The 9,786-nt window shown below is 50.1% G+C and overlaps 1 protein-coding gene across 1 annotated transcript; it reads left to right on the forward strand.

Annotated features, from left to right (window-relative positions):
• Window positions 1-3,896: 3,896 nt before the first annotated feature.
• FZD7 (frizzled class receptor 7) lies at window positions 3,897-8,056 on the forward strand. Its single transcript, XM_047773256.1, has one exon. It carries the CDS (start codon window positions 4,033-4,035, stop codon window positions 5,755-5,757), a length of 1,725 nt encoding a protein of 574 aa, XP_047629212.1. The 5' UTR covers window positions 3,897-4,032; the 3' UTR covers window positions 5,758-8,056.
• The last annotated feature ends 1,730 nt before the right edge of the window (window positions 8,057-9,786 follow it).

Consider the following 9,786-nt stretch of genomic DNA (forward strand, 5'->3'; position numbering starts at 1 on the left):
CCTGGCAACTAGAAATTCCCAGTTCTCAATGTTATAAAGTCACAGACTGTCCGGTAAAAGTGAGGCCAGAAGGGGAAGTATATGCTAAAAGCTGCCCTTTCTGGTCTTGCATGAGTAATTCTTGCAGCTGGAGTTTCACTACAACCACAGGATTGTGGCACCACGAAGGTGGCCATTTTCAAATCTGGCCTGACATCAGAATGTAATTCAACTAGATAAACCTGGGATGTGGCCAAAATAAGTAACATTTAAATAACTGGAGCCAATGAATAGCATCACTTTTCTATAGAACCATATGACTGTGATGTGAAGAAATAAAAGCCTTTGTTGTTTTAAAGGGCAGGGACAATTGGAAGTTTTACAGGAGACAGTTACAAAATTTTCCACCCTTAGCTCTCCAAAGAAGACACCAGTTGGTAGCTTTGGGAGCTGGGTGTGGAAGGTGTTACTTGGAAAAGACAATTACACTGATTCTGAACAGAATGTGAACCAATGTTACCACATTCATCATAAAGCCTAAAACATGATCTATCCTCTATACTCTGAGCCCATTTTTCTGATCCACTCCCTTTAGTGACTTAGCTCCTTGAAATCAACATTCTATATCAAACAGGTCATAGAAAGCTACCAAACTTCTCTCCCAAACAGCAAATTTTTAATTTTCAGAATTATTTTGGAGTGGTTTTTTAAAAAATTATCCTGAAAAAACTCAAAATACTCTCCCAAAAATTGGTCTCTGCTTCTGTTTTTCACACTTGTCTGCCTGGGTGAGAGCAAGGGGACACTTGTGTGTGACACATTTCATCTAGATAAACGGGGGTGGGTTTTCTGCATCTTATACATAGATTCTTTTAAAAATGTTCCTTGTAATTTTTTTAAAGGGCTTTCTTCTTTTTTGTCTTTCTACATAGTTATCTCATCAGGGCTATAAGGTGAGAAGAATATAGTCAGGGGCTATAACATGAGGCAAAGAAGCTCATAACTAAACTGGTGTTGGTTGTATTTAAGATCATATTTTATCCTGTCGGTTTTCGACAGTGCTTGCAATTTCTCCCTCAATAAGCAAAGATGACTTAGATCAGTGGCCTGATGAATAAGCATGAAAATTTGATTTAGAAAAGGAGAATATCCTGAAGCTCACAGAGAGAAAAAAGGATCTCCAACCCCCCACCATACACACTTTAAATGACAAAGCAAAGCAACAGCATTGTCTTTGAAGAACATCTTTCAGTGCAATCAATATCAATGCTCCCCAATGTTAGGTGGGAAGAATAATTTAGAAAGAAAAAAAAAGGAGCCCTTTAAAAAACAGAAGGAGTGAATGAAACATTTTTTTAAATATCATTAATTCTTTATATTATCTTGAGGCAGATAACTCCCTCCCCCCTCCAAAAAAAAAAAAAAAAAAAAAACCCAAAACCCAAAACAACAACAAAAACCAGTGTGAAGGGGAAACAAGCTTTGGAAGAAAAAGATGAGGACTCCTGTGGAAGGCCGGATGAAAAGTGTGAGCAGTCTGACACCCTACCTTGGATTAAACGATCCAGCCCTCCAGACCCATTAGCAAGAGTGGAGAAGGACAAAGAACTGTGAAGTGGAGGGACAGATTTCCAGTAAACCGGTAATAGAAAATAAATAAAAGAAAAACAGAGGAAGCCAAAGTCTCCCTGAAAGGGAACCCAATTAACTGTCTTCGATTTCAGGATCGCTTTTTTGTTGTTTGTTGTTTTTGTTTTTTCTTGCTGGAGAAGAGGCTCACCGTGGGCAACAGAAGCAGCAAAAGCAGCAACTTTTGCAAACATGCATCCCAATCAGAAATCCCTCAGGGCTCCAGCGCCTGGAACTGAGCTGACAGAAGGAAAGGGCTCCGCCAGGAGTAACGTTTTCTAAGGCGTAAGATTGCTTTGTGCGTGAGTGTTATGAGAGAGAGAGGGAGACAGGGAGAGAGAAGCAGATTTTTCCTTTCTCAACATTGTCATTTTCCTGCATGGGAATTCAGGATATTCCTCGCTGTCCAGCGAGAAGGGAGAGCGGCCCCCCTCCCTCCTAACTTCTGATCTCGTCGGGAGTAAGCAGGGCGCGCGCGCGAGCGCCCATTGCCTTTAGCAGGGCGAAGATTTGACCGGGAACAAAAGAACGCTTGCCAATCGGAAAACGCTACCCGAAAACAGGATAACTTCTCTTTGTGTTTTGAAAACTAATTAGCAAATGCCCTTGGTTTCTAATACCCATTTAAACTTTTCAACGCATATTCCATTGCTTCTGCGACAAAGATGGGATCCCAACACGCCGCAGAACTAAGAAAAAGAGGACAAATACGCTCTCTAAACCGTACAGTGTTCCTGGCCACTCGGGTCGCAGGTTTTTTGTTTTTAATAGCCATTTCCCCCAACACTGTTTTCTTATGGCTCCATTAAAGCTATACCAGATCGCTAGACTCTGGGCCGTGCTCGCGGGCAGGGTGACTTGGGGTCGGGGTCCCCAGCGCCCGCGGCTCCCCAACCCTCTCCCCTCCGAGGGGTCTGCACTTCCTCCCGCCTTAAGTCGGCCCCTTCGCCCGACTCCAATTTCTTCGCGGTCGCGGCCCCTCCTCCTTTTTACAACTGGGAGCGGGGATGAGAGGGGATTGTGGCCTCACGTGGTCTGTTAGAGTCGGGGGAGAGAAAAGCAATCTGCGATGCGCACCCTTTTCTGGCCCCATAGTGAACCCTTCATTTAGGACCCCGCTACCCAAAAGCACCCCGCCAAGCCCAGCGTTTTCAGCTCGGGGAGGGCTAACGTGACTCCGAGTCACGTCCCTATCTGCCGTGGCGCTGCTCTATTCTCAGCTTCTCCCCGTAAACTTCCCCCGTGCGCCCTTCTATTCAGGAATGTGTATTTTAGAGTACCCGGAAGAGGAACAAATCTTTCAAGCAAACTCCCTTTCTGGTGCGTTCCCCCCTCCTCTCCCCCCAGCGAATTCACGGTAAAAGTTTTTCTTAACTTTTCCCTCCCAGCCCCCTGCCCCTCCCCTCAGGAATCCGCCCAGAGCGCTGCAGACTGTGCCTCTCGGGTTCCTTCGCCCGCCCCTTCCGACTTCCACCCAATCCGGAGGCGACCACACAGAAAACAAAGGCTGCCATTGGGCGGTCTTGGAGCTCCAGGGCCCGCCCCCGGAGTGGTTTGTGAATGGGGGGAGGGGAGAGGGCGGGGCGGCCCGGAATCCTGCGAGCGCGACGCTTCTTCTGCGGAGTTGCTGGGCTCCGAGACGTTACTCTGCGCTCCCTCCCGGCCGGCGCCGCGACTCACCGGCCGGGGCTGCGCGGGACTGGAGAGGCCAGGCCCAGGCCGCGAGCACGGGGGCCTCACACCTTTGGACGCAGTGTGACTGGATTTCTTCAAAGAACTCGCAGAGCTCTTGGCTCCAAGACGCCGATAGGACTCAGAGGGAGAATCAACCGTTTGGCTGAAACTTGGGGACAAGCTTTTGGGGCTGAAGAAGGAGCAGGGAGTGGAGAAGAAGGCGGCGGAGAAGGAGGAGGTGGCGGCGAACCGAGCCTCGAGGCAAGGAGGCGGAGCAGCACCGCAGAGGCTGCGGCCTTGGCTAGCAAGCAGCGGCGCCGGGCTCTCGCTCGCCGGGGGCCCAGACGCAAGCGGGGGGCGCGCGCGTTACTGTGCGCTGTGAGTCAAGAGACTTGGGCAAACTTTGAAGGGTAACCGGAGACGCTTGTTGCTCTTCGCCGCAGAAAGAGCCGCACCGTTACGTCCCGGCGCGAGGAAAAGGCGTCTCCCCCTCATCGGCGCCCCCGGCCCAGGCAGACGTGTTTGGGCCCCCGGCGGCTGCGCGAGTGCTGGGCGGAGGCGGCGACGGCGCCCTTGCGGCGCGAGCACCCTAGCTACAGCGCCCTCGGCTCCGCACCGCCCACGGCCCGGCCCCGGCGCCGGGAGGACTCTCATGCGCCCGGCGCGGCGGCGCCTGCCGGGATCCCAGCCTCTCCTGGCTGTCTTGTCGCGTTTCTTGGGCTGAGAGCGCCGCTGCACCCGCGGCCGGCGATGCGGGGCCCCCGCACGGCAGCGTCGCCCTCGCCTCTGGGCCTGTGCACGATGGTGCTTGCAGTGCTGGGCGCACTGCCCGCGGGCGCCGGGGCGCAGCCGTACCACGGCGAGAAGGGCATCTCAGTGCCGGACCACGGCTTCTGCCAGCCTATTTCCATCCCTCTGTGCACGGACATCGCCTACAACCAGACCATCCTGCCCAACCTGCTGGGTCACACGAACCAAGAAGATGCGGGCCTCGAGGTGCACCAGTTCTACCCGCTGGTGAAGGTGCAATGTTCTCCCGAGCTGCGCTTCTTCCTGTGCTCCATGTACGCACCCGTGTGCACCGTGCTCGATAAGGCCATCCCGCCGTGCCGTTCTCTGTGCGAGCGTGCCCGCCAGGGGTGTGAGGCGCTCATGAACAAGTTCGGCTTCCAATGGCCCGAGCGGCTGCGTTGCGAGAACTTCCCTGTGCACGGCGCCGGCGAGATCTGCGTGGGCCAGAACACGTCCGACGGCTCCGGGGGCCCAGGCGGCGGGCCCACCGCCTATCCTACAGCGCCCTACATGCCCGACCTGCCCTTCACCGCGCTGCCCCCGGGAGCCGCTGACGGCAGAGGCCGCTCGGCCTTCCCCTTCTCGTGCCCCCGCCAGCTCAAGGTGCCCCCCTACCTAGGCTACCGCTTCCTGGGCGAGCGCGACTGCGGCGCCCCCTGCGAGCCGGGCCGCGCCAACGGCCTCATGTACTTTAAGGAGGAGGAGAGGCGCTTCGCCCGCCTCTGGGTGGGCGTGTGGTCAGTGCTGTGCTGCGCCTCGACGCTCTTCACGGTGCTCACCTACCTAGTGGACATGCGGCGCTTCAGCTACCCGGAGCGGCCCATCATCTTCCTGTCGGGCTGCTACTTCATGGTGGCCGTGGCGCACGTGGCCGGCTTCCTGCTGGAGGACCGCGCCGTGTGCGTGGAGCGCTTCTCAGAAGACGGCTACCGCACGGTGGCGCAGGGCACCAAGAAGGAAGGCTGCACCATCCTCTTCATGGTGCTCTACTTCTTCGGCATGGCCAGTTCCATCTGGTGGGTCATCTTGTCGCTCACTTGGTTCCTGGCCGCTGGCATGAAGTGGGGCCACGAGGCCATCGAGGCCAACTCTCAGTACTTCCACCTGGCTGCGTGGGCGGTGCCCGCTGTCAAGACCATCACCATCCTGGCCATGGGCCAGGTGGACGGGGACCTGCTCAGCGGGGTTTGCTACGTGGGCCTGTCCAGCGTGGACGCGCTGCGGGGCTTCGTGCTGGCGCCCCTATTCGTCTACCTCTTCATCGGCACGTCCTTCCTGCTGGCCGGCTTCGTGTCGCTTTTCCGCATCCGCACCATCATGAAGCACGACGGCACCAAAACGGAGAAGCTGGAGAAGCTCATGGTGCGCATTGGCGTCTTCAGCGTGCTCTACACCGTGCCCGCCACCATCGTCCTGGCCTGTTACTTCTACGAGCAGGCCTTCCGCGAACACTGGGAGCGCACCTGGCTCCTGCAGACGTGCAAGAGCTACGCGGTTCCCTGCCCGCCCGGCCACTTCCCGCCCATGAGCCCTGACTTCACCGTCTTCATGATCAAATACCTGATGACCATGATCGTAGGCATCACCACGGGCTTCTGGATCTGGTCCGGCAAGACCCTGCAGTCGTGGCGCCGCTTCTACCACAGACTCAGCCACAGCAGCAAGGGGGAGACGGCGGTATGAGCCCCAGCCCCTCCCCCACCCTTCCTTCTCCCACCCCCACCCCCCCTCGCAGGGGGAAAGGCGCGGTAGGGACAGAATTGCCGGGTGGGGGGCTTGTTTCTGTAACCTCCCTCCCCTCCAGTGAGAAGTGACCTGGAAGTGAGACGATAACGTGTAGATTTGGGACGAGGCGTGGGTTTGGAAAGGAGGCCTGAGTGGAAAGGCGGTTTGGATGAAAAGACTTGTGGCGGAGACTCCAGGGTGATGATGATGATGGTGATGATGATAACAACGCTGTAAATCCTGAACGGTCCAGGCCGACCGGGGCCAGTGGAGAAGATTGAGATCCTATGGTTGCTCTGAGTTCTTCCGGCTCTGGGCCTGTGAGCGATTCCCTTGCTGCAAGACAAGTGGCCTGTCCTCACTCCTGTGAGGCCGGGGTGAAAGGTACAGCTGTCCGCCTGCGGCCTCTTTGTTGAAAAAAGGGGAGAACTCCCTGCAGTGTCCTTGTCAAACGGTGGTCAAACCATAATCTCTTTTCACTGGGGCCAAACTGGAGCCCAGATGGGTTAATTTCCAAGGTCAGACATTGCAGTCTCTCCTCCCCTGCCTCCTCCTGCCTGTTTTTCCTCCCCTACTCCTTTCAAGTCTTGTAAAATAAGCATTTTTGAAGTCTTGGGAGGCCTGCCTCCTAGAATCCTAATGTGAGAATGTTAAAGAAATGAAGATAACATTTTGCAAAGGGGAAAAAGAGGAGGCAAGTAGTAGGTATTTCTACTACTTTTCTATGTTCTGGAGAAGGCAGGAGGAGGAAAGGAGGGTATTTTATTTGGTTTAATACCCTGAAAAGAAGTGATGACTTGTTGCTTTTCAAAACAGGAATGCATTTTCCCCCTTGTCTTTGTTGTAAGAGACTAAAGAGGAAACAAGTGTCTCCCTGTGGAAAGGCGTAACTGTGAAGACAGCAACTTTTATAGGCAAAGCAGCGCAAATCTGAGGTTTCCCTTTGGATGTTAATTTGGTTGAGATAAACATTCCTTTTTAAGGAAAAGTGAAAGGCAGTGTGCTTCCATTGCTCCTTTCCGTCAGAGGTTCTGACTTGGGCAAAGGAAATGCAGGGGTTTTGTCGTGTTTGTTTTAAGTAAATTTCATCCAGAACACATGATCCAACAGGCTCTATTAAAATGTTCAAGGAAATCTCTCCCTTCGTTTTTCTTTTCTTCCCGTAAACCTGCATTTAGGTTTTCTTTCTATTTTTTTTTTCCCTCCAATTTGAATCCCTCATGATAAAAAGAGAAGCATAATGCCTTTAGCCTCATAATAAAGGTAAATTTTTTTTTAAAAAAAGTAAAGAAGCATTTTGTCCTATTTTCTTTGTTCCATAAATCCGTTTATAAAAGAGCATGTATATGCTGACCCTGTCTTTGTGTGACTGGGTGGGGAGGTGACCTGCAGAAATGATAGTGAGGGAAGAGGACAGTTCAACCAATGGGCCCGATTTTTAAGGAAAGTCATTGAAAGAAGGTAAACGTCAAAGTAATTCTGGAGTTCTTTGAAATATGCTGGATGACTTAAATTTATTAATCTTAAGTCATGTACCTTTTTTTTCCCCCCTTATAATAGGACTCCAGTTCTTTTGCATAATGGTCTAAGAGCTCAGCAGAGACTCACGGGCTCTAACCTTTACTCCACCTTTGCCATCACCCTCCTATCTGGCCACACTATCCTCGTTCCCAAAACAGTTTCTAAATGTTGTTTTGAACAGTTTTTAAATCATAGAGGCGACTGTCAGGAGTACCAGTTACTTTATATATGTAATGTTGAGTGGAGCTGCTTTTTATATTAAAATTAACATTGACCTTGTGTTTCTTAAACCTCCCAAACCGCATCATTGGTCAGATTTTTAAAACTCCCACTGCACAGTTTTCGGCATCTTTTGTGTTGTATCTCTTGCATGTGAAATTTGTAAAATAGAGACAAGTGCAGTATGTATATTTTGTAAATCTCCCGTTTTTGTAAGAAAATATATATTGTATTTATACATTTTTACTTTGGATTTTTGTTTTGTTTTGCCTTTAAAAGTCTACAAGGAAGCCCCACTTTATCACATGTACAGATCACAAATAAATTTTTTTAAAATACAGAGTGAACGTTTATTTAGTTTATGGTTCCTATATAAGCCAAAAATTAGAATTTTGTATTCTGGAAAGATGCTATGGAGGGACACCATCGGATGTGTCCCTCATAGAAGAAGATGTTATATATATATTGAGGTCTTTTTTTTTTTTTGCCTTTTAAAATACAGAGTGTCATGAATGCCTCAACTGTCCTTCAATTTTTTGTTCTGTCATTGCTGCTTCCTACCTCTCTCCACCCCACCCCACTACACACATCCCTAAGCTATTTCATACCCTGCTTTGGATAATTTACTGAAGGTACAGAGTGAGTATCTCTCTTAGAGAAGTGCTATCTGATCCGTGTTTTTACCACCCTTTAGGCATGGAGTCTATATGTGAAAGAAGACGAGGTATTTTTGGTCTGCTTTTCTGAAGATGTTTTCCTCGGGAAGAAGTCTGTGAAAAATTTTTTTTAATCACCGATGGGTGTTTTTGTATTCGAATACCTTTTATCCAGATTGTTAATACCTAAATCCCTTGGCGTCAGGTGGCTGGGAAAGTCTGTAGTTGATCCCAGAGATCAGAGCAAGGGCTTGCACGTGGCTCCTTCCCAGCTGTAGGCCTCACTCTACCTTCTAGGTCAACTGAGCCAGAGGTCAAGTGATTCCCTGAGGTGGCAGTGACTCAGCAGCTCCCACAGGAATAGACTCCACGCCTGACCCCAGGATGGCCTCAGAAGCCACCAAAGCTATTCTCTCCTCTTGTCAGAGAGGCTAACTTTGGAATCAGATTAGACCGGAGAAGGCTTCGCTATCCAGGCACTTTGATATTAAACAGTCCCTCAGGGAAATGATAAAGGCATTCTAAATACTCCCAATTCCAAGCCTCGCTAGCTTCTTTTTTTTTTTTCCCCCACTGGTCTCTCTTTAATTCAGGTGCCTGTTTGCGGGCTTTTCATAACAGAGTCCCCTCATTCTCTGGCAGCCATCACAGCAGCAGCCAAGACGCTGCTGTTTCTCCTTCCCTGCTTCGGCTTTAAGTTTCTATACTTCTCAAGCTCAACAGAAACGTTGTTTTTGTTTTAATTAACAGGCTCACACACATGGCTGGTGTATTTTACAAACACATGGAATGAAAACCAGTGACAGACAGTGCTCACCAGGAGGAGGAAGGCTTGTGGCTGCTCTCTGTGCAAAGCGGCTTTAAGATCCTCCTGGGTTTTGAACATCACAATGGGTGTGAGGTCATCTTAAGCTTGTGAGGATTTTGGCATCCAGGAAGGGAAAAAATCGCGACTTCAAGTCTCGTAAGATTTATTCAGTTTTTGCTCATAAAATGACACCTTTTAGGTTAAAGCATGCTTCTTTTAACACCACACTAATACTGCCAGTTAGGAATGTTTGCTTTTAGAGTCGGTGGAAGGCTCCCAATGGGGTTTTTTCCGCTCACAAATTAACTGCTAAAGGCACTTAGACCCTTCTGTGGGGCGAGCCATGTGACGGCTCCTGTAAATGTGTCCCCTTCCTCTTGTCAGCGCTGCCTAGTCCTTCAGGGCTCAAAAAGACTAAAGAGCACTGGCCTTTAGCGAGGGAATGGAGACTGTGTATGAATAAATCGCTATCTGCTTTTTTATAAGCAGCGATAAAAACGTGGAGTTTAATTCCTCTCACATTGTGAGGCATCCTTAGGTAGAAGATTCTTACCTAAGAATCTGAGAAGCTCAGGGATGTCTATGGAGGACGTCTATGCATCCCAGCAGAAAATAAGTGAGGGAGAGTGTTTGGGAAAGGGCATGGGCAGAGTTCAGGAAAAACTTTGGCAGGAGTTTGGTGTTAATCCCTAGATAAGAAGCAGCAACACCTGTGAAAATTGTCTTCCGTCTATAAAAAAAAATTAGTCTGTACAATAACCCTATGCAACACCTAATTTCTCA

Source organism: Phacochoerus africanus, chromosome 3, assembly GCF_016906955.1.
Source record: "Phacochoerus africanus isolate WHEZ1 chromosome 3, ROS_Pafr_v1, whole genome shotgun sequence".
In the NCBI taxonomy this organism is placed as follows: domain Eukaryota; kingdom Metazoa; phylum Chordata; class Mammalia; order Artiodactyla; family Suidae; genus Phacochoerus; species Phacochoerus africanus.

Coding starts and splice junctions, on each gene's coding strand:
- FZD7 (XM_047773256.1), top strand. CDS start 4,033: ATGCGGGGCCCCCGCACGGCAGCGTCGCCCTCGCCTCTGGGCCTGTGC.